The following is a 25,271-nucleotide window of genomic DNA, read 5'->3' on the forward strand; positions in this document are numbered from 1 at the left end:
CAGAGCAGACTCTACCTGCTGAGGAGATTGAGGTCCTTTGGAGTGCAGGGAGCGCTCCTGAGGACGTTCTTCGACACAGTGGTGGCATCTGCCATCTTCTATGGAGTGGTCTGCTGGGGCAGTAGCATCTCGACGGCAGATAAGAAGAGACTGGCTCTGTCCTGGGGTGCTTCCTAGACCCAGTGCAGGTGGTGGGAGACAGGAGGATGACAACCAAGCTGGCATCCATGCTGGAGAACAGCTCCCACCCCATGCATGAGACTCTGGCAGCACTGGGCAGCTCCTTTAGCGACAGGCTGCTTCACCCCAAGTGTGTGAAGGAGCGGTATCGCAGGTCCTTCCTTCCTGCTGCCGTCAGACTGCACAACCAGCACTGCTCCCAGCGGACCACATACGCACACACTTAACTACACACACATGTTCATGTTCAGGGAATACTATGTGCAATACCCCCCCCCCCATGTGCAATTAAGAGTCTTTTGCTGTAAATAATATTGTTTATTGCTTTTTTAATTCTTATTTATATTGTGTACATAGTGTAAATTATTTATCTAAATTTTTGTAACTGAGTGTCTTGCTATCCCTTTCTGCTGTCACACTGTGAATTTCCCCACTGCGGGACTAATAAAGGACTATCTTATCTTATCTTATCTTATCTTAAGCTCCACTCTTGCTTTAGATCTCAAAGAATCCACTGGCATATATGTAATTTCATCTATTGTGAGACAACTCAACACTATAAGTCTGAAAGCACGTGGAGATGAGCAAGAAGCTGTTACTGGGTTAAGGACACATACAAGTCTATTGTTCTCAGACCTCAACATCATTGAATGTACTTGGATGATGAGAAGCAGAAAACATTTGCAATGTTTTAAAACTGAACTGTAGATTTCTAAACTAAACCCTCCCGAAAAGGAAATGAAGCTGGAATACAGGCAATGGGCAGACACAATAAATACTAAACATCTAATATATTTAATTGTTGAGGCTGATGCTAATAAATAAATAATTTGTACTTAACTGAAAATCAAATAAATTATGGATGGTCTCTGACTCTGAGAGCATGATTACAGCTGCCAAAATACAGAGGTATTATGTTACTCCCTGTAACATAATTTGGCTACTAGGTCAGAATCACAGAAACAGAGTCCCTACGAGAGAAAACATTGTAAAAAATGCAAACAAGGTGTCAGGTCCTGAGAGCTGGGGTATATAGGGAGCAAACGCGATCTTCCCCTTGCGGAGAATTATGGTTCCCTAGTCGACCTGGAGTGTCGGCGTCTGTGTACGGTTCGTTAGCTGACCTGGAGTGTTGGCGTCTTGGTTCCCTTGCTAAGCCCATCTGGAGGGTTGGGCTAGTCTACTGTTGTGTTGTTCACGCGGACATCTATGAGAGTCTTGTTACAAAAATGATTGCTGTGTACTAAATGTATAATGTTTCTGATTAGTTGTGTATTAACTATAGAATGTCTTTGATTAGGCTAAGAAATTATAAAAAGATATAATTTGTACTGATCAGTGGTGTTTGAAAGGCCTAATTGTCTTCAGTTGCATAACCCAAGTATTGCCAGTAAATCGAATAACCATGTGTGGGTGCACTTGATTGAAATGTAACTTTTGTGTTTAAGGGAGAGAGTGTCAGGACAGACAGTCCGGAGCCACAGGACAGTAAATTCTCTTTTTTAAGGCCACAGAGGCGCTAAGAGAGCAGCTGCAAGGAGCTGATACATGAGTTTTTCTCACAAGGGTACAAATTTGATACAGATGTACGTGAAGACATGCACAATGTACCTTCAACTAGAAATTTGACAGAAAACCATTTTGAGACCTGTCCTGGGGGTTGAGACAACTGTCCTCACACCATATTACAGGGAGGGGTGTTTCCGAGGTAAACTTTCACTTGTGTGGTATCAGTGATTACCCTTGATTCCCAGAGTCAACGAATGCGCGAGTAGGTCCATGGTGGATTATTAGGGGGACTACTCGACAGTCTGTTCAAGGTCAAGTGTAGTTCGCTGCTCTGGTTCCTACCTGGTCACCTTGGGGATTTGGCTACTGATCCCTTAGTCCCTGCTCAAGTCAGGTAAGTTTAGTTGCGCCTGACGAGCGCGGTATTTCGTGTGTTTCTTGAACTGGCACGGCCAGCATAATTTGTTCTAGCATTATCTCCCTGTCTATCTTCCCCATCTCGCCTGGCTCCCTGGCTACCAACCAGCCTCAGGTGGCTTTCATGTTTTTGCCCATGTTTGTTTGTCACGTTTGTATTTTTGTTAATCATTATCCCTTGTGTTATTGCTGCATTCTTGTGTTTTCCCCTGTTTGTTTTATTAAAATCTTGCATCGCACCATCCCTGAGAGTGTTCACCCGTCATTGATCTAGCCAGTCATGACACAAGGAAGCAAATGATCACAGACATTGATCATTATACAGGTGTAGGTGATGATCAGTGATCAGATGAAGAGTTGCTGTGAAATGTCTGGTCAACATTGTTCAAATAATAATTTACACAATATTATTGGAACATTTATCAGCAAAAATAATTATTTGCAAAAAACTACAAAAAGGAGATTTGTGTGGGTAGAGAATTCACATCTACACTGTGAAATGAGTAAGGATAGCTTACTGTTAGCATCAGCTACTGTTTAGCTTGTAAACTGAAGTAGATAAACAGAACCACATTTACTTAACACCAAAAATCAGGTTCCTTTTTCTAACTGCAGTCATAAATGTTACTTCCGGATTTTACAGTCATATCATTTTATATATTTTTTTGTTGTTGTCTTGTTAATGTATCTTTTACCCTGGCTGTAGTTCTCTATCCGGCATGCAAGTGCACCTTGATCGATCTGTGGAGGGGTTCCTCTTTAGTTTGCTGTTGCAATGGGTGCCAGTCTGCAGATACTGATTTAACTCACATATGGACTGTCTGTGTCTGAACTGCACTTTTCAACGATACAATTTCAGTTTCTGTTGGACAAATTCTGGTACTGCACATCAGTTTTGTTGTACAAATTAAATAATTTATTGAACAAATTATTGACTATATCAGGGTGCATATATAAATAAACATTTCAAGCTTAGAAATTAAAACGAAAAAAAAAAAGCATAACCCCACATAAAGCCAGAATGCCCCCGAGTTCACCATGTATTACTCATCCTGCAATAATGTTACAAGTACTTCTGGACCATGAGTGCCATGTCAAGTCAAGTGGGTTTTATTGTCATTTCAACTACATACAGAGTACACAGTGAAATGAAACAATGTTCCTCCAGGACCATGGTGCAACATAGACACAGTGCATACATGTAATCAAATCATGGGCTATTTTAATAACAAACTTTGTTGCATCTGTCAAGCAAATAATTTGGCTCTGTTTGTTTCTGATCTGTCCTTGCTCCTCCTGTTCCTCAGTGTCCCCACCTGTGTATGCTCTCTAGCCACGTCCTTTGTTAACTCTAGATGTTGCTTGTCTGTTCATTTATTTAGATCCCTTTATCTCAGCCTGCTGTTGTCTGGTCGTGCACATTGCTCTCATGTACATGTTCCCAGGAATATTATACGTGTTTGTGTCGGTTTGCGGTTGGTTAGTTTGGCCTGTGCTTGCCATTTCTGTCCATTGTTGAGTTAAGCTTTTCAAACATCTAGTGCATGTTTCTTAGTATCCTGTCATGCCTTTTTTCATGTATTAATCATTAAAATGACCTGCAAATATGAATGCTTCCGCCTCCAAGCTTAGCAACAGTGACAAAAGACTGTGGGGTATGTATGGAATGAGAAGGAGACCCCTTCCACCCAAGGTTGTAGAAGACATCGATAGCGAGGTTCCCAGGTCTCCCTCTCGTTTGGACTGGGGGGGGGGGGGTAGGGCTTGGTGCTGTTTGCCTTGAGTTCGAGAGCAAGAGAGGCAAGGCTAACAGGGGTGCCTGGCATGAGAATTCTAGTTCGTGGGACATTCTTGACTTTCTCATGCAGGCGCCCATCGAACCAGAGGAGTTCATCCGAACCCCAATGTCTGCGACCATGGCCCAGGCTCCAGTGTCTGCACCCATGGCCCGGGCTCCACTGTGCCTATGGGCCGGATTTCAGTGTCTGCGCCTAAGGTCCTGGCTCCAGTGTCTGCACGCAAGGCAGTGACATCTGCGCCTGCTCTAGGGCGAGCAGTGCCAGCTGCCCCTGTTACTGTTTTGGCAGTGTCAACTGTGCCTACTACAAGACAAGCAGTGCAAGCTACCCCTGTTCCTGTCCTGTTCTGGCCACTGTTTTGAGTTAAGCTTTTCAGTGTTTAGATTAACATCTAGTTCATGTTTCTTTGTATCCTGTTGTGCCTTGTTTCATATGTTAATCAGAGGTTTATAAAGGAACAGGAACAATACTAAAAGCCAGATTCATAGTTAAAATCATCTACTTGTTTTCTTCATAGTACTGTAAAAGGGGTTTTAAACTCACAATAGTGGAAACACTTTGATGCTAAAGGGTTCTTTAAAGATGGTCTAAACCAGGCAAATAATGATCTGATAAGTAATTTTTTTGTTGACATGGTCTTTAAGAGTGTATTGTAGTTTCTTCAGAAAACAATCAAAGATTAATTTAAAAAGGTTGTTAATGGTGTCAGGCCCTCGTTATCGCGCCCTCCCCTGGGGTGATACTGGGCCACCGCCAACAGGCCAATGTAAGGATTTCCACCTTGTTTCATGTTCATTTGTGTTCATTCCGGTAATTTGTATTTGATTCTCGTTCATGTGGGCCTGCTGGTTGTACTGGCTGACAAGCTAAAGAGATAGAATTAGTTCTGAATGGATTTATTGAGAGCAGAGAATGTTGAGTGTGTCTGACGACTCCGGCAGGTCTGACTATAACAGCCTCATTAAAAAGAGATAGCCAGAATGTAACACAGACATGGGAGCACCCTGAAACACTAGCGTTCATCTGCTCCACCATCCACAAACCTGAGTGGTCACGTGCTAGCAGCGAGACGACAGCTCCGGCATCTCAGTATACTACAATTCCCTGTGTCCGCGAACCCATGGACCTACAACCTTTATCTAAGGGGAAACATTAATTTCCAAAAGTTAAACAGATGAGTTTTCAGCTTAGATTTAAAGATTGAGGCTGTGTCTGAGTCAAGAACATTATCTGGAGGGTTATTCCAGTGTTTGGGGGCTTTATAAAAAAGGCTCTTCCCCCGGCTGAGGCTTTCTGAATTTTGGGAACTACTAAGAAGCCAGCATCCTCATAATATGTAATAAGATCTCGCAGGTACTCAGGAGCGAGGCCATGTAGGGCTTTATGTTAAAAGAAGAATTTTGTAGTCAATACGGAATTTAACTGGGAGCCAATGAAGTGCTGATAGGACTGGACTGATATGGTCAAAAATTCTAGTTTTAGGAAGGACCCTAGCTGCAGCATTTTGAACTTATTAATTTATAGAGGTTCCTCCTGGAACAACCTGACAAAAGTGCATTACTGTAATCTAGCCGTGAGGTTATAAAAGTGTACTAGCTTTTCTCCAACCTGTAGAGATAAAGAGTTTCTTAGTTTAGCGATGTTCCTAAGCTGCATAAAGGCTGTCCTACTAGTAGTCTCTCCCTGCTCCTCCCAGTCCCAGTTATGTTGTGTTCGCCACTTTGCTTGTCACCTTACATTTGTGTTCTAGTTTTAACCCTTAGATCGCTGCACCCTGTTTGTTCTACAGCTTACTTTGTTACCCCTTTTGTGTCCTAATAAACAACTTGCTAAGTTCCATCTCTACGAGTATTCATCCTGTTATGTCTGGCCGTGCACGCCATAACAAATGGCAGGTTTTGTCACACTGATATTCTAATCCAATCAGACAACTTTACATATAAGTAATCAAATCAATTACAGCCATGCTAGTTATCAGTCATGTCAATCATGACTCATTATTCATTATAATATGTGCCTGATGTGCCTGAGCCTGCTTCAGTGACACTTTTTTCACAGGAGCCCCAGGTGGAGGATGACTGGCCCAAACCAGGGTCTAGCATGCATTCATGCTGCACACACTGCTCTCTTTAAGCCTTCTCTTCCAAGTAAGGCTAGCGTGCCAGGAATGAGCCAGAACAATAGCACTGACCAAAACCTACAGGCGGTGTCCGGGTACAGTAGAGAAACACAAAAGACTGCGCTAGTCAGGCGCTTCTGAACTTACTTCACTCACAAGCCGAGGGAACATCTGCCGAACCTAAACGACAGAACCCCACTTGCCAGGCTAGCCGGGACGTGACCTCCGAAGATGCGAGGGCACAGCACCAGGGGAGAGGCGACCCTCCCTGGGACGACCACGTGGCTCGGGGACGCGGCTCCGTGCGGGGCCAAAACCCTGATCGGCCGGCACCCAGGAGCACACCTCGGGACCATACCCCTCCCGGACCCTGAAGAATTCCCCCCGAACCCCACGCCTCTGGGAACCCAGCCACTGGCTGACCGCGTGATGGGGGTCCCCTCGCCTCCGCAGGCTCTGCCGGCGTGTCCGCCGGGGTGTCCAAGTCCAGGAGACCAGGCCCCACAGGCTGAACTGGAAAGCATGAACCATAAACAAGACTGGGGAGAAAACATGAACATGACCATGAAAACAAGAAACCAAAGAAAGACCACAAGAACTTAACTTGTGCGGGGTCTAGGCGTCTGTGGCTTGAGTCCACTGCGGCCCACCTGGGGGGCGATGATGGTCAGTGCCCCAGGCAGGCGCAATCCTAGGGGACGCAGGCTCTACAACCGATGCTGTGGGCGCCGCAATCGTCGCAGGGATCGACGAGGAGGGCGCCGTAGCCGTCGCAGGGGCTGACACTGGGGGTGCCGTAGCCGTCGCAGGGGGCGCCTTGACTAACCAAACATCAACACTCTTTTGCCAAAAGTTCATAAATAAATAAATAAATAAACAAATTGTGTTGCCATATTTTATTCATGTACAAATTAACAACATTTGATTTACATAAAATATCTAAGCAACAATTACTTTTTTTAACAGTTCTCTGTTGTCCAGTAATGAAACATAGAATTGATGTGTGTTTTAAATTCAGTTATTTCAGTACAGAGTACTGTAAACGGCAGTAACTGCAGGTTCAGGTGTGAGAGATGTACTATTCAGCTCAAAGTCCCAAGTTATGAAGTACCAGCCAGACTGTTCATCATCATCATGCTGTGTATGACACAGTTTAGCACTTTTCTCAGTGTCAGAATTGTTCTTCAAACTAAAACTATTTTAATAGTTAGGATCTAGTCTAATGGGAATGTAAAGGAAAGTTAGGAGTTAAATCTTGATTTCAAAACACACTTATTTCTTACTCTCATGGCTGTTAGAATCTGTGTCAGTGCATACCCATGATTGTGGGATAGACATGGGATTTAGGTCTGAATGACACGTAAGCTGTAGCTTGTGCTTCATATGATCTGGCCATAACTTTTAGTGACAGTGTTAGTAGATGAACAAGTCTCCAATTTATCTGTTGTTTAGACTCATTAACCCAAGATGTCATGACCGTCCTTGGGGCACAGAACATATTATCTATTATCTATTATCACTGTTATCCTATCACATGATTACGTAATGACTAGGTGTGCCTCTCCTCTTCTCAATGTATACATTTCTGACCAATAAACAGGAAATTATTTGAGTACAGACCTGTCTCTGTCATTCTTTGAGTTCCCCCCAGCTGGCTGCAGGATCAGGAAGGACGGAGGGCTTAATGCTTGTACAGCTCTAGTACTGAGGTCGAACCAGAACCAGACTATCAACAGACGGTTCTAACAATGACTACAAAGCTTTTACAGTGGTTATTAAAGAAAGTATTATTTTATTAGTAATTAAATTATACATTTGTAGTTTATTCTTAGAATATTCTAAAGGATGCACAATTTAAATATGGGTGTTCTTGGGCACAAGGTGCCTCCACCGGCTTCACCAGCCCTGAAAAATAAATTGCCACACCAACTGACATAATTCATTTAATAATTTTTGTGATATTAAATAACAAATGTTAGCTTATTTCACTATAGACTAAGCTAAGGTTAATATTCACATGGATTTCACAGGAAACTTTTCTTTCTCTTTCCTGTTTTCTTTCTTTGTGTTACTACACTGAAAAAACAAACTTGTAAGATTTACTTTGCTCAATCCTCATAACAATTTGCACTAACATTCTTTAAGTAAATCTTACTGCTGTAATATTAAGTATATTTTACTTGTAAAAATCAAGTAAAATGTACATACCACTAAACTTTACATCTTTAAATATATTAAGTAAAGGTTACTTAATTATATTAAAGGTAAAAGTTATATGTACTTAAATTAATTATGTACAGTCCATTTAGTTTTTCTTCCTAGACCAAAATATAATTACATCAAAATATTAAGTAAATGTGTCATGAAATATATACATAAATTGTATGTTTTTTTCTGTTCTACATTTCCAATTACTTGGTTTTACAAATTTCTATTATTCACTATTTTTACATAAATGTTGCAATGATTTTTTTATTACACTTTACCAAATGTCATCTAAATATACTTTTACCCTGAAAAAAAAAAAACCCATGAACATGAAGGACCAACTTTTAAAGCAACTGCAGAATAAAAAAAATAAATTTTAAATTATTATAAACTTTAAATTATTTTAAACAAGAGAAATGAAGAAAAATAAAATCTTGTTCAATTATGCAACAGCAACATGACAATAATAATAATAAAAAAAAAAACGTTACCCAATTTAGAATGGCAATTTTACTGTATTGAAAAATGCAAGTAAAACTGTCTGCTGTTCCAATGCATTATTATTAGTATAGACACAAAATATATATGAAAAATATATACAAAAAAAAGTCACATAACATAACACCAACAGAAGATAAGGGCTTTAACCTGACAGAGATAGAAAATACTGACATTCTAGCAGCGTTTTTGGAATTATCAACATTAACAATGCTCATCTAAATCAGCACCACTCCCAACACTATGTTCTTGCACAAGGATTATACAGTATATAATGCTGTAGACTACTTTAACTTAAATTGGGTCAAAACATTTGTTGGCTTGTCAGTAAATATCATCTTGGATATTTAACAAATCTTCTACAAATTTGGTGCCATTCATTTATAAAACTTAAATGGAACTGGCATTTGAAACTGCAATTACAACGTTCAAACTCACACTCTGAACTAGTGTACTAATGCATTAAAACATTTATGATTTACATTTTTTCCAATGTTTTTATACTTCAGTGTTTGAGAAGAGAAACAGATTTGTTTTTACAGTTGTGGAGATAGAAACCTGTGTGTTGTCATGTATATAACAATAGCAATGTTAATATCCACAATGACCAGGTACTCTACATGGCTTTCAACAAGTTTTAAGTAAAAGTTTGAAGAAAAGAAAAAAAAAAAGTTCTCTTGGGACAAAAAACACCCCAGATGTAATAGTTCCATCTGGAATTAAATGTATTGATGAAATATTTTAGAAGAAAACACTTGGTCACCTATGACAATAGCAATGCCTCATAAACCAGCATTTCACAGCAATCAACCTTGAGAGACTTTTGTCTTGTTCCCATCTCCACCACTCTTGATGCCTCAGTGGAGTTCACCTTCAATAGTTCTCAATAAAGACTAAACTGTTACCCATTAAACTGTAATAAATGTTAGTAAAAGGAAAAACATGGGGTACCTCTGAAGAGTTCTGCCCTACTATTTGGAAAGAGCGGAGAGGCATGACTTGACAAGCAAACTCTGGGAGATGGGCAATGTCCCACAACTTGGAACTTGGACACATGAATGCAAACAGACAGCCCAAAAATATCGATAAACGTTTCAAAGGTTTAATGTCTGTGTCTGGACAGTGGATGTTCCATGTAGAGACAAACGGCTGTTCATGAAGGGAAGGTCCAGTGTAGCGATCAGCCTTGACAAGTTGTTGTTAGTCATTTGTAGGATGCAAAACAGTCAAATGGAGTGTGACAGCAGTAAGATGTAAAGTGCATGCCACTGCAGTAGTATCTAAGATAGCAGCTTAGACTTTAATGCTTGTACCTTTGGGGACAGTTTGATCGCATCCAGTTCGAGGAAAAGCTTCTGGAAGACCTCAAAAGTGTATCGTAGCGTTGGAGGGTATGCCAGATTGAGAGCATAAATCAGTCCCATGAGCAGCGCGCAAGCTTTAGCAGTGTTGCGACAAATCCCGGCAAAATCTCTGTGCCATCAAGATGGATGGAAACGTCCACTGGATCCTCGCCATCAGCACCACGGGTGACCAAGATCTTGAAGATGTGTTCAGTGACATCACTGTGATTGTCCTCCTGCACAGAATTTACAATAACACAAAAATGTATTGAAAAACAAGTAGAATGGCTTGAATAGGGTTAACTTGAATTTCAAATTAAATAAATTTTTAAACTGTACTGAAAAAGCACAATTTACCAGGCAATCTTCAAACAGTTCTTCTTCTTTCTCACCCAGGTACAGTATGAGGCTGCGTATAACAGCATCTCTTCTCATTTCAATGCTTTTTTTCTGCAAACAGATGAAAACGGCGTTAACAATGCATCATTATTAATGGTTCATACCATACCATACCATACCATATATTATTCACAATGAACTGTCAAGTAAGCACACAAGCATTTATTTGCAAGGAGCAGTGATTTGGGGAGCACAGAGTATGCATGGAGGGCGAGGACATGTGCTGTATGTGTATGCATGGGGCAGTATGTCTGAGTTTTAGAAAGACTAACAAAAATTTTAACAAGCACAAATTGTAATAAACACACCTCATATACTTTGTCCAAGTGAGGCCTCAGCTTGGTGCCTACAACACCACCCTTGGACTTCTTCAGGACAAGAAGTTTTGGAGTGTAGTAGTCAAGTTTGTACATGAAGCTCTGCTCTAGGGAAACTGTAGTTATTCTCCTAAATTCCTCTTTAATCTGAAATGACAAAAGTTCGGAAAGCATGTCAGGAACTGGACCGCATGGTCTGATGCAAAATGAAAGGAGTGTACATTATATATAGGGCATTCTAAATCCTAATACTGACACAAAAACATACCAAAAAACAAGCCACCATTTTTTATCATCAATTATCAACTAAAAAACACAAAATATGTGTGAAGTTTACTAATGTGTATGTGGTCAACCAGGAACATATATCCAACCATATTAAAAAGTTTTGTTAATGTCACCTACCTCAGCGTCACAAAACAAGGCAGGCCATCTTTCTCTGAATTCATCCGCAGCTGGACTACCACTCACAACCTCAAGCCTTCGATAGGAGAATGTTTTGGCCTGAATAACCTTAGTGTTGTTGTTCTTCTTCTTTACTTCATTAAGAAGTTCTTGTCTTTCCCTCTCCAGACTGCTGCTAGTTTCTCCACTTGGATGTGGAGGAAGGTAGTTCACTTCTGCGCTCTTTGGTCTCTTGCAATTTTTTGCTGGATTTTTCTCACCAGGGGATTTCCTTTTCAATGAGTTGATATCAAGCTCAGGACAAGGTACTTCTCGTTTTCTCATTTTAGAACGGTAATTTGCCATCTTGTATTTCAGACGCTGCTGCCACCCATACATACCAGAAAATGAGGTTCCAGGCTCCTTTAAGCATGGGTACTTTTTTAATAGAGCTTCTACTACTGCCTGTATTTGCAGACCAGTGGGATAGGCTGTGTAGTGAAAAATTGCTTCAGCAAGTTTCTCTAGTATGTCAGAGTTTATGCTTGGATTCTGAAGGAGGGTGCCATCACTTTCATAAGCCTTACATCCTGTTTGAAGGAGCATTTCAACATTATAAGAAAAGGTGGGAATCACGAAATTAACAGGCCAACGTTGAGATCGAAGCTCTGGGGACTGAGATATAAGCACTGTGTCAGATGAACTAACTGAAGAATTATCATCTTGGAAAGATTGATCCAGTGGGAGGGGAAGAAGCAGTGGTGAGGAAGAGGAGGAAGCAGTGGTTTCAGTGATGGGAGTAAATGTTAGAATAACAGACTCCGTTTTAACTAGTTTGATTGTGTCTTTGTCTTTAATGAAATCCGTTGATGAGAGAGTGAAGAACTGGTTGTCAAATTCTTTGTCCATATACAAAACAGTAAAACTCCCTTGGAGCTGAAAGTGATCCTGGACTGTTGCCAAAAGTGCCTCTACAGTGCTAGGGACTCCATCTGCAAGGACCAGCTTGTGAATTTGTGAATCCTCAATTACAACACGTAGTTGAGTTGGGGCAGACATTATCACAGCCTTGGGAAAGCAGAATGTCTGGAGAAAAAAAAAAAAAAAACAGATGGACAGACAGACAGACATTATTTAATAAGAATAGCAAAACTTCCCTTTTAAGAGTGTATGACTAATGCATGCTATAGACAAAAATACTTAATACAAATTTAAATACTTATTATTAGGTAGTAAGGGTAAATCGATACTTCACCTAGTTGGAAAAGGAGATGTGGTGTTTCAGAGAAACCATTCGATTGCCTTCCACTACATAGGCAGCCAATGGGTATGTGTCAGCAAGTTCTGACTGTTCTACTACCTTGACTATGCTTGTGGACTCCAACTTGAAACATTTAAAATGTTCAAAGTACCACGCACTTTGTAATTTCACTACAAAAACCAAGCTGTCACGAACAATGATGATTTGTAGTATTTCTGCAAAGTCAGGCAACCCACCCATGGAGCTATATGCCAACATCATGCCAATACTGTAACTGGTACCATGAAATTCTGCCCTGTTTGTCAAATGAACGACTACTTCTTCAGGAAATTTCTGTGATATAAATTCTTGTATGTTTTCATGTACAACCTCTAGTGGAACTCTTGACATGCTTGATACAGAAACTGCACTTTTGGCATTTGACCCATGGAGATGGTATGCAATCATAGACTGGTGTTTTTTTGCCATAGACTTTAAAATGTTACGGAAGCAGCTGGTGTGTCTCACTATCTTCTTAAAGAAGTGGTGCTTCGCTTCAAACCTCATTGTCCATAAGGACAAAAGAGGGCCAAATGATTTAATGAGCTGTGGATAATGCTCTACAAAATGGTGTTTTGGAAGCAATTTCTCTTGAGGAAAAACACTGATAAATCTACATCTATGCTCAGCAATCAGGCTATCTAGATGACCAATACTTTCATCTGTGTGTACAGGGGACATAACCAACTCAACAACATCTTTCAGTGTCATTAACAACTGCCATGTCTGTTCCTCTTCTGGTATTTTGGCACCAATTATAAGTGGAAGCAGCCTTAGAAGACACCAATTTTCATGTGCGTTACCACCAATGGTTTTACCTGAGGCAAATGTTGGTGGTATAACTTGGGGACAATTTGTCTTGTCTTTCCACTTATATGGGAACTGTTTGATGATTCTGTTAAGCTCTTCAAGGGAAAAATATTTTTTCTTTATTAAGCTATCTAAGCACAAAGCTAGTTCTACAGGTACAAGACCCTCCAGTAAATCATGCAACACATCAGGCGGGTAACCTGTTGTGACGTGAAAATGATTTAATCTTTCTGAAATTGCACACTGCCTTTTAACTCCACGGCTATGGGTGTTACTAGCCAAAGCTGCTTCAACATCCAACTGGTGGTGGTGTTTTGTTCTGCTAGGAAACTTTCCAGTCCTGACTTAAAGTTGCTGAAACTGGGACCGCTCTCCAACACAATATCGGCAAACGTGTGAACCACTGAAACTTTCAACAAACCCCCCAAGTGAGTGGGCTCCAAGGTTATCAGCAATTACAGAAAACACAGTTCCCTTTATGATTTTTCCCAAACATGGTACAAAAAGACCCTCCTCTTCAAAGCTTTTCAAATCACTTAGCAATGGCTCTAGCACTCGCGGATAGCCAAATTTCTTAATGTCATCTGCCTTGCACAAAACGGCTAAGTAAATTGATGATAATGTAGACCTTAATACAGCTGGAATATCAGCTGGAACACCCAGTAAACACAGCTTACTTTGTGCTTCTTACGAGAGGTTCCTAAAGGATTACATATTTCAAAATCATCAGAGTACAACAAAAGTGCAAGTCTTAACTCCTCTTCAGATAAGAAATTGTTTTCCTTAAAGTGGGAACCATCACGAAAACTAGTATATCCGCATGAAGAACCACAATGTTGTGCTCTCAACACCTTCTCCTGAATGTCACTATTTTTCAAAATTTGTGACAAGGACTGCAAAATAGGTACATATTGAAATGTTTTTCCCTCTTTTGCATCAAGTATATACTCTATTGGTTCAACAACAGAGAAAAGTTCCTTTACATACCTATTTCTCTGGTATGCCGTGCCAAGTGGACCTTTTTCACTTAAGGCTGCACTTAGAGGATTTAACTGGCAAATACTATTTACCAAATCTGTGATTGCCAATTCTTCAACAGCACAGTTATATTTTTCTAATGTGTCACGGACAACGTTAATTATAGCAGGTGCAGATGCTGTACAGGTGATAAACCGAAGCTCCTCTACAAGCTCATCTATACATCTATTCGGCACATTGAAGACACAGTCTAATTTAAGAAATAAGGAACCAAGCTGATCAACAATGACTTTAACTAAATCTTCACCTTCACTGATGCATGTTTTTTGAGATTCAGCTTCAATTTCATCTACCAACAAACTGTCTTCTGCTACTTGGCTTGAATATGTCTGAAACACAGCATGTTTAAAATCTCCAAGGCAATGTGGATTGTGCTTCCTACTTTTATGTGAAGCAAAAGTTGAATATATATTAGTACTGTAGTCACAATCTTTAAAAACACAGTTAACAGTTTGATGCTTTTTGAGATGAGTTCCAAGGTGTTCAAAGTATTGCCTCTCAGTGTGAAAACATGAGTTACATGTCAGACACGAAAACAAAACATTTTGCCCTAAATGTTCACTTTGTGTATGGTCTCTAGACAAATGTGCACGAAGTGCACCCCAACCTTTAAATGAACAAGGGCAGTCTGAGTACAAGCAGGGTAGTGAGCGGCCTTGAATTGTATGTAGATGTTTCAACCTATAATGCTTTAAGAGCTCTAAACGTTTTGATGCCCTGAAATCACAAATTTTGCATGACCATGACATAACAATCTCATAACACTGGAGGCCTACTGTTTCTCTCTGATGACACCACTAACCGCTAACGCTTGTGGGAAATCCTTACTCCAGACCCGGTCCTTGGAGGAATCACTGTCTCCGTGTTTAGTTTGTTCTTTCTGCTTTCTATCACTTTCTAGCGCTTTTCCTCGTAACTGCTTTTAGGTTGTGTTTACAGTCCACAGGTTTATTAAAAAAGCGGAGTACCCCACAACAACAACCTTATTTCGGTGCCTAAATCAGCTGAAAGCGGTAAGTTTGTATTTTATTATGGCTGTTGCTGGGCTTTTTGAGTGTGAGAAGTGTGGCATGTTTAGTCTAGACCCATTTTCCACCGCTAGTGATAATGATAGTGTTTGCACTAAATGTGAGTTAGTTAGCTCTCTGGTGGAAAAGGTGGACCAGTTAGAGGTGTGCATTATGGGGTTACTGAAGGATAGAGAGCAAGAGTTGCCCCCCGTTGCCTCAGGGAGAGCTAGCACCCCCCCCACTCCGGCGTTAGAGCCCTCACAGCGGGGCGAATGGGTGACGTCTCGGCAGCATAGCCGGAAAGCTAAGGCTAATGCTAGCGCAAAGGCCGAAGCTAGCCCACCGGAACACCACGCTCCCCCCCCGATTCGCGTGTCAAACAGGTTTGCCCCGCTCAGCGAAACACCCGCTGAGGAGCCTGTTCACAGTACTCTGGTAATAGGAGACTCTATTGTTCGACACGTGAAGATAGCTAGTCCTTTAGGGGCTCCAGCAGTGACCGTTAGCTGTTTACCGGGAGCCAGAGCGCCGGACATTAGCGGCAACCTTAAGCGGCTAGCAAACAGGAGATATTCAAGGATAGTTATTCATGTAGGGGCCAATGATATCCGTCTGCGGCAGTCAGAAATAACTAAGGATAATATTAAAGAGGTGGTTAAACTGGCCCAGACTATGTCCGATGCCGTAATTTGCTCTGGTCCCATCCCAATGAGTCCTACAGCCGACTCACAGCGCTGAACCGCTGGATGTCCAAGTGGTGTTCCGAAAATCATGTGGGCTTCATAGATAATTGGTTAAAGTTTGAGGGCAAGCCTGGTTTTTTAGGTAGGGATGGTGTCCACCCCACGCGGGAGGGTGCTGCCTTACTTTCGTGCAGCATAGCCCATAGTCTGCTAGTTAGTCGGCAGAGGAGTGTAAAAGGCTGCTGACAATCCAGAGCCGAGACCAGGCCGCAGACAGACAGGCTAAACCGACCGTCTGCGAGCTGCTTTGAGGCGTCACCCAGGTTTCACTGTATTGAGACTGTATCTGTGCCCCGAATTAAACCCAAACATAGAACATCTAGATCAGCTCGTTTTAATAATTTAATCAGTGTTAAAATCTCTCATTTCAACGATAACAGCAGCACCTCAGACCTAAAGCTTGGTCTACTTAACATTAGATCACTATCCTCAAAAGCAGTGATCGTGAATGAAATTATATGTGATCAGAAACTAGACGTTTTCTGCCTCACTGAAACCTGGATTAGACCTGATCAATATATAGCTCTAAATGAAGCCACCCCCGCAGGCTATAAATATGTACATAGCCCTAGATTATCAGGCAGAGGAGGTGGAGTATGTATAATCTACCAGAATACACTAGAGATTATTCAAAAACACTGTAACACCTTCACTTCTTTTGAGCTTATCTACATTAATATATCAAATCCGACCACAAATAAAAATGTTTTCTCACTGATTAATATTTATAGGCCTCCAGGGCCCTATTCTGAATTTTTAAAAGAATTCAGTAATTTTTCTGCAGACTTGGCAGTGTGCAGTGACAAAGTTATAATAGTAGGAGATTTTAATATTCACTTTGAAAAAGCAGACGATCCATTAACAAAGGCGTTTGTATCAATTTTAGATTCTGTTGGCATTATACAAAACATAACTGGACCCACACATTACTGTAATCATACCCTAGATTTAGTCCTGACCCTGGTGTTAGCATTGATCAGCTAAATATTCTACCTCAAAGCTCAGTAATATCAGACCATTATCTAATCTCCTTTGAGCTACATCTAAGGCAAAATGTAAATTCTTCTCCCCAACACTGCCTAAAACGCACAATAACACCAATGACAGCTGTACAGTTTACTAAAAATCTCCCACCCCTATCGACCTTAGCTTACACTCAGTCAGACCAAACGGAGCTCGTCAAATTAACAAACGATCTAGAGAATACCCTCCGATCAACCTTAGACAAAGTAGCACCGTTCAAAAATAAAATGATGAGGCAAAAAAGGCTTGCACCGTGGTACAGTGATCAAACTCATACCTTAAAACAAACAGTGCGGAAACTAGAGCGTAAATGGCGGACGACCAAACTAGAGGTGTTCCACTCTGCGTGGAAGGACAGCCTTAGTCAATATAGAAAGGCACTCATTAAAGCTCGCTCAGCGTATCTGGCCTCGCTGATCGAGAAAAACAAAAACAATCCCAGAGTTCTTTTTAATGAGATCTCTAAACTTACTAAAAGCCAGGCAGATACTCAACCCCAGATCCCAACATCTTTAACTAGTCATGTTTTTATGGACTATTTTAATAATAAAATAGAAAATATTAGACAACAAATCCAACCCTGCTTATTAAATCAAACATGGCCGTCACCCGATGTAGTTGCTTTAGAACAAAACTTAGTTGTAGAACAAAGGCTGGAAGCCTTCTACCCACTTCCACAGCCAGAACTAGAAAAAATTATATCCTCAGCTAATTGTACAACATGTACACTCGACCCGATTCCCTCTAAATTGCTAAAAGAAATTCTCCCAATTATAATCGGACCTCTTTTAACAATTGTAAATTCATCCCTTAGCCTTGGGCATGTACCCCAAACCCTTAAAATAGCAGTTATAAAACCTTTAATCAAAAAACCAAATCTTGATCCTAGCGTATTATCTAATTATAGACCCATCTCAAACTTAACATTCGTATCTAAGATATTAGAAAAAGCTGTGGCCCAACAACTCTGCTTATACCTGAGTAAAAATGACATGTATGAGAAATTCCAGTCTGGATTTAGACTCAATCACAGCACAGAGACAGCCCTAGTGAAGATTACGAATGATCTCCTTCTTGCCTCTGATCAAGGCTACGTATCTTTATTAGTCCTACTAGACCTTAGTGCAGCCTTTGATACAACAGATCATACTATATTACTAGAAAGATTAGAGAAAATGGTTGGAATCACAGGGACAGCCCTATCATGGTTCCAATCATATCTAACGGGACGCTTCCAATTTGTAAAGATAAATGATTTATCTTCAAACTACGCAGAAGTAAGATATGGAGTTCCGCAAGGCTCAATTTTAGGACCACTATTATTTACATTATACATGTTACCACTGGGCTCAGTTATAAGCAGACATGGCGTTAATTTCCACTTCTATGCAGATGACACACAGCTCTATATATCAGCCAAACCTGACGATAAATTTAGATTACAGAAAATGGAGGACTGTGTAAAGGATATAAAACTCTGGATGTCACATAACTTCCTTCTCCTTAACAGTGACAAAACCGAAGTTCTCCTTTTAGGTCCAAAAGACTCTAGAAATAAACTATCAGACTTAATGTTAGACTTGGCAGATTCTCCCATCATTCCTGGTTTAGCAGCTAAAAATCTTGGCGTCACATTCGACTCAGATTTATCATTTGAGCAACATATAGCTAATATTAGTAGAACAGCCTTTATGCAGCTTAGGAACATCTCCAAACTAAGAAACTCCTTATCACTACAAGACGCAGAAAAGCTAGTACATGCTTTTATTACCTCAAGGCTAGATTACTGTAATGCATTACTGTCAGGTTGTTCCAGCAGGAACCTCAATAAACTTCAGCTGGTGCAAAATGCTGCAGCCAGGGTCCTTACTAAAACTAGAAAATTTAACCATATCAGTCCAGTTCTATCAGCACTTCATTGGCTCCCAGTTAAATTCCGTATTGAATACAAAATTATTTTATTAACATATAAAGCCCTACATGGCCTCGCTCCTGAGTACCTGCAGGATCTTATAGTATATTACGAACCATCAAGACTACTTAGATCTCAGGGTGCTGGCCTCTTACGCGTTCCCAAAATTCAGAAAACCTCAGCAGGGGGAAGAGCCTTTTCCTATAAAGCCCCCCAGCTCTGGAATAACCTTCCAGATAATGTTCGGGACTCAGACACAGTCTCAATCTTTAAATCTAAACTAAAAACTTATATGTTTAGTTTAGCTATTGGTAATTAATGTTTCTTAGATAAGGGCTGCAGGTCCAGGGGTTTGCGGACCCAGGGAATTGTAGTACTCTGAGATGCTGGAGCTGTCGTCTCGCTGCTTACACGTGATCACTCAGGTTTGTTGACGGTGGAGCAGATAGATGCTGGTGTTCTCAGGGTACGCCCGTGTCCATGTTACCTTCTGGCTCTCTCCTTTTAATTATGCTGTGATAATCAGACCTGCCGGAGTCATCAGACATACCCAGATGCTGATGATCAACATTCTCTGCACTCCATAAAATTCCTCTTAGAACTAACTTCTCTCTCTTTACCTTCCCCGAGTAAATGGCCACCCAGCCCGATCTGCAGGAAGATTGCCCGCTGAGGTCCCCTCTACCTGCATCTAACCAGCTGCCACCTACCAGTCCAGCCAGCGGGTTCCCCCCCCAACCCGCCACCACCCATGGCTCACCCACCAGCCGCTGCTGCCTGTTTGGTGGCCGTGCTGAAACCTAGATGGACTCGTGCCTGTCTGACACTATTAATATCACAACTATTAACTTTCTGTTGTACCTGGTTTGGTAATTTTTATCATTAATGTTTAAAAAACAGTCTGGCCAGAGGAGGATGGGTCCCCCTTGTGAGTCTTGGTTCCTCCCAAGGTTTCTTCCTCCAGCTCTGAGGGAGTTTTTCCTTGCCACTGTCGCCGTTGGCTTGCTCACGGGGGTCTTTGACGCTTCATGTTATTTCTTCTTTCTTCTCTGTCTCTGTTCTTTATTAAGTAATAATTATGTAAAGCTGCTTTGTGACGACAACAGTTGTAAAAAGCGCTATACAAATAAATTTGACTTGACTTGACACCAGCGTGGAAACCTGTCAATCTGTCCTTCTCCTAAGCTGACCTAAGTCCTAAGCTGTCCACTGCATTGGCTTGTCTTGAAAACCCTGTAAATAAAAAGACAATGTGTGGCATTAAAACGTTGATCTACATTTTTACATTTACATTGTGCAGTCAGTGATGAATAGAGAAAATATTATGCATACAGAATATTTTTACTTGCCTAAATGAGACGATTTACACTCCACTGGCCTGCATGTGTCCTGTTAATAGAAAGAAAAATTATGATTTTGATCAACAAATGACAAATGAACTTGCACGTTAATTCATATAAAGAAAATAACATGACAAGACTAATCTCTTGGATAAGCGATGTTAAAATATACAAATGAAGGCAGCTAAATAAAATGCATGTATTTTTTTAATATACAGGAAACTCTTCTCGTCAGAAACATTTTCCAAACAAAATTAACTATAGTTAATGTATCAAATTAGAAACATTCCATTTTAACATTTTACTAATCTTATCAATAAAAGAGCATTACATATTTTGTATTTGTTTAACATGAACATGAGCTTTTGGTCACAGTCGTTTTTACACTTGTAAAGGGGCACATATTTAATAACGAATTTAATAAATTGTTAAAATGTAACTAATTTGATAAATACAAACAAATTGTGTGACACTTGATTGAACCATTCTAAGTTACAGAAACATGGGAGCACAATCAGCTCGTTCTAAGCTAACAAAAATAGAACAGTTTTTATTTACAATACTATGTATTATACACTGAATAAAACATTATTAAAATCATCATCATCATCATCATCTCTCTCTCAAACCTGTCAGGGGAGCTGGTGCCTATCCCAGCATTCAGGGCAAAAGGCAGAATATGCCCTGGACAGACATTATGATCATTTTATACTATTTATTATACACAATTTAATGAACAAAAGGTTTAAAGGTTGGCCATTTTCATAACCCCCAAAAGGGGGACATCTCACCGCCAAAGTGTATGTAAGGGGGTGTCTCTGTTAAACCAATTAAATCAAAACATTTTCTGTTGACACGTGATCCAATGACACGCATATGATGTGTCTGAAATGGCATAAATGCTGAGTCACTGTGATAAACGCTTCTCAAGAGCCAGCGCAGGTATTATCTAGCTCGTTCCAAAACGCGTAACGTTACCAATAGGCGTCCATACAGGTGTTACGCTGCTGAAAAAACGAATGTGTGACCACCCTAAATAAACCTCTAAGTTACAAAAATACTCATTTTGGTTCACTGTTTGCATAATAAAGTGAAGGCACCTCTTCCTGGCTGCTCTAACCTTCCCTCCACACCAAGAGCGGGTCGACATTAGCACTGAGGCATTGTAGTTTCACCCTTTTTGTGTGCTCACAGCACAGCAATTAGCAAACGTGCTCTGATGTACCAAAAATAATATGGTCATTAAACAATGAGCTCAAAATAATCTACACCTGCTGAACAGCGAAATTACTCATGTTAACCTGAGAAAATGAGACTAACTTAAAGTTGATGAACTGGCACGTTACATGGCTGAACATAACTTTAGCTAGCTAACGTTACGTTAGCTATGGTATTAGCAAACATTTTTTCCCTTTTGACACTAGTTTTGACTTTGCTTTGCCTAATTTCCCACTCAAACTACTAAAAGGCACACTGACTTGTAATCTCTATCTAACTCATGTTAACCTGAGAAAATGAGACTAAATATGATGAACTGGTACATGGCTGAACTTTAGCTAGCTACGTTAGCTATGGTGTTAGCAAACATTTTCTCTCTTTTGACTCTAGTTTTGACTTTGCTTCGCCTAATTCCCCACTCAAACTACTGAATGACACACAGACTCATTTTCTATCTCCAGATAAGATAAACAAGAGCTTACCTCACTCCAGACACGGCCATAACTTGCAGCAACTGCTCCTCCGTGGCATCTGTAAACAGGTCTAAAAATAGCGCGAATCAAGTCTCGTTCAACGCGCATGCGCGTAGTTAAACGCAACGCACTTTTTTGTGTTAAATTTTACTCAGTATTTTTAGGTTTATGTACTGTGACAAAAAAACATATAAATACAACTGAGGTCTTTCAATAACATTTATTCACACCACACAGTTAATTTATTACATGAACAAATTGTGTATGTTTACATTCTTACTTAAAAAATAATAGTTATCACAATTTTAATATTACAGTGTAGATTGTATGAGCATTAATTAAATATATTTTACTACACCAAAAAGTTTGTTTTTTCAGTGTAGGTTTTTCTTTTAAATGCAACATTATGTCAGGTCCGCGCCGTCGCGCCCGCCCCAGGGGCAGTCCCGAGCCGCAGTCCGCAGGCTTCAAGGACTTTTAAGTTGACATTCTGTTCATGCCTAGTTTCACATGCTCTGTTTCATGTGTCGATTCATGTTCATTGGTTTTGTTCATTCCTTTCACCTTTCACCTGAGGCTGGGGTATTTAGGGAGCCACCGCTAGCAGTCACACTTTCACGGTTCTGAGCCAACCTGGTGAGTTGGCGTCTTTATCTGGTCCACGTAGTCAAGTGTCTGGTTAGCTCTTCACAAAGACATCCGTGTGAGTCCTTCACGGTTCCAATGGTTCTGCTCGACTTTCACCGCTCAGGAGAGTACTATCACTCTGGTTTGTTCTGAGTCGCCTCTCGGGTGTGCGACTGATCCCAAAGCTTTCTCCCTGCCATATCAGTAGTCCGTATCTGATGGACAGCCCGGATACGTATTCTGCCGATCCGGAGCATTGCGAGGGGTTCTTGTTTCAGTGCTCGGTTTATTTAAGTTGCCAAGGAACCAGCGCTGACTAGGCGAAAGTCGCCTTTCTTGTATCCCATCTCGCTGGCGAAGCTCTGGATTGGGCCATTGCCACCTGGGAGGAGCTTAGTGTGAAGCCCTTCTCAGAGTACTTGAAGCATTTCAAGGCGGTGTTTCAGCGTCCCCGAGGGGGGCTCAAGTTGGGCAACCTGCTGCTGTGGCTGGAGCAGGGACCCCCCGTTGGGTATGTATGGGAGGAGAAGGAGCCTTCCTCCACCTGAAGCCGCAGCAGAGGGCGACAGTGTGGTTCCCGGGTCTCTTCCTCATATGAAGGTTTTCCTCTATGGAATGGGGAGGATTTTGAGGGAGAGATAGGGCTTGGTGCGGTTAGCATTTCTGAGGACAATATAGACAAGGCTAACCAGGGACATTCTAGACTTTCTCATGCAGGCGCCCCTTGCACCAGAGGAGTCCGTCCCGGCTCCAGTGTGTGCCCGCCGCGTCTGCTCGAGTGCCGGCTCCTAGGTCGAATGCTCCAGTGCCGGCTCCCAGGTCATATGCCCCCTTGTTAGTCCCAGGTGTTCCTCATGAGTCTTTTGTTAGTGTCTGTATAAGTACCCCTTTGTTTCAGTCGTCCCTTGTCTGGTCTTGTGCATGTATGTGAGATGTTCCTGTTGTGTTCACATCCATGTCAGTTCACGGTTTGTAGATTTGGCCTGTTTATGGGATTTTTGTGTTTATTTAGTAAGCTTTGCTTGTTTGGTTCCTGTTTGTTCTGTTTTCTTATCTGGCATTAAATTATCCTGCAAATACATCTGCCTGTGTCTTGTGGCAAACCGTGACAATAGGTACACTTCAACTAGGTGAGACAAAAGGAGAAAAAAAATCCAGGAAATCACATTGTAGGATTTTTTTAAGAAGTTATTTGTAAATTATAGTGGAAAATAAGTATTTGGTCACAAACAAGCAAGATTTCAGGCTCTCACAGACCTGTAGCTTCTTCTTTAAGAAGCTCTTCTGTCCTCCACCTCGTTACCTGTATTAATGACACCTGTTTGACCTCGTTATCTGTATAAAAAAACACCTGTCCACAGCCTCAAACAGTCAGACTCCAAACTTAACCATGGCCAATACCAGGAAGAATATTAGACCTGCACCAGACTGGGAAGAGTGAATCTACAATAGGCAAGCAGGTTGGTGTGAATAAATCAACTGTGGGAGCAATTGTAAGAAAATGGAAGACATACAAGACTAATGATAATCTCCCTCAATCTGGGGCCCCATGCAAGATCACCTCTAGAACATCACTGCTCTAGAGGAGATCCGCATGGAGGGATAGCCAAAATACCAGCTACAGTGTGTGCAAACCTGGTAAAGACTTACAGGAAACGTTTGAACTTGTTATTGACCAAATACTTATTTTCCACCATGAATAACAAATACTTTTCTAATACTTTAAAAATTCTACAATGTTATTTCCTGGATTATAGTTGAAGTATACATCTCTGTGTGGAATGCTTTTGCTGTCCAATCAAAGTTTCCCACGGGGACTATTTACCACCATGATTTACAAATACTGGTTTGCTTTCTGGGAAACTTTAAAATAGAATAGATTTGTATTTGGATTGTATCTGACAGATTCTGATTGATCTATCTATCTATCGATTTACTGGTTTCTTGCAGTTTTATCCATCCATTTAGTCCATCCAAGGCACCATTGACTAAATGTCCAGTCCAAAGATTTTGAGTAGAGTATCAGACATGGCAGTAGAGCATTTATGATGGCAGGGGATGATGACGCTCATTAGATTTCTACAGAGCACTCTGATGAGACATATGAAATGCAAGATGTATCCGCTCAATAAACAAAACATGAAAGGAATGAGGTTCCTTAGCCAGCTCAAGTGATGGTCGAAGTGGTGTTTTTTTTCACCTCTACTTAACTATCACAAATTCAGCTGTATGTGTCGCAGAATGCAAAAATGCAACAGAACTGGACAATCATCCATTGCACGGTTAAAAAGGCTTTTCTAAAATGGCCTCTAGGTTGCTCTTTCCTGCAATAAATTATGTGCATTGACAATGTGTCTTCCAGAAAAACAGGATTCTGTTATGCAGTACCCTCTATGCTGCCCCTATTTGACAGTGTCCCAAAGTGGCATGTAATGCTGTATAGGGTGCCCCTACATGTAAATAAAACATGATTTTCTTGGGTAAATAGCACTTTTGTAAGAGCGTCTGCTAAATGCCTTAAATGTAAAATGTAATAATGAAGTGCCCTCCCAGTGGATAAAATGTGATCCAATGCTTTAGAGGGTGTCCCTACAGGAAAAAAAT

At 40.9% G+C, this 25,271-nt stretch overlaps 1 protein-coding gene across 1 annotated transcript; it reads right to left on the bottom strand.

The window, feature by feature from the left end:
• Positions 1-8,703: 8,703 nt before the first annotated feature.
• On the bottom strand, positions 8,704-15,647 carry LOC140574660 (uncharacterized). The gene is made up of 5 exons (XM_072694539.1): positions 12,429-15,647; positions 11,195-12,259; positions 10,781-10,936; positions 10,431-10,523; positions 8,704-10,309 (listed from the first exon to the last, which is right to left on the bottom strand). The coding sequence occupies exons 2-5, from the start codon at positions 12,230-12,232 to the stop codon at positions 10,145-10,147; spliced, it is 1,452 nt and encodes a 483-aa protein (XP_072550640.1). The 5' UTR covers positions 12,233-12,259; positions 12,429-15,647; the 3' UTR covers positions 8,704-10,144.
• Between the last annotated feature and the right edge of the window lie 9,624 nt (positions 15,648-25,271).

Source organism: Salminus brasiliensis, chromosome 13 (assembly GCF_030463535.1).
Source record: "Salminus brasiliensis chromosome 13, fSalBra1.hap2, whole genome shotgun sequence".
Classification (NCBI taxonomy): Eukaryota; Metazoa; Chordata; class Actinopteri; order Characiformes; family Bryconidae; genus Salminus; species Salminus brasiliensis.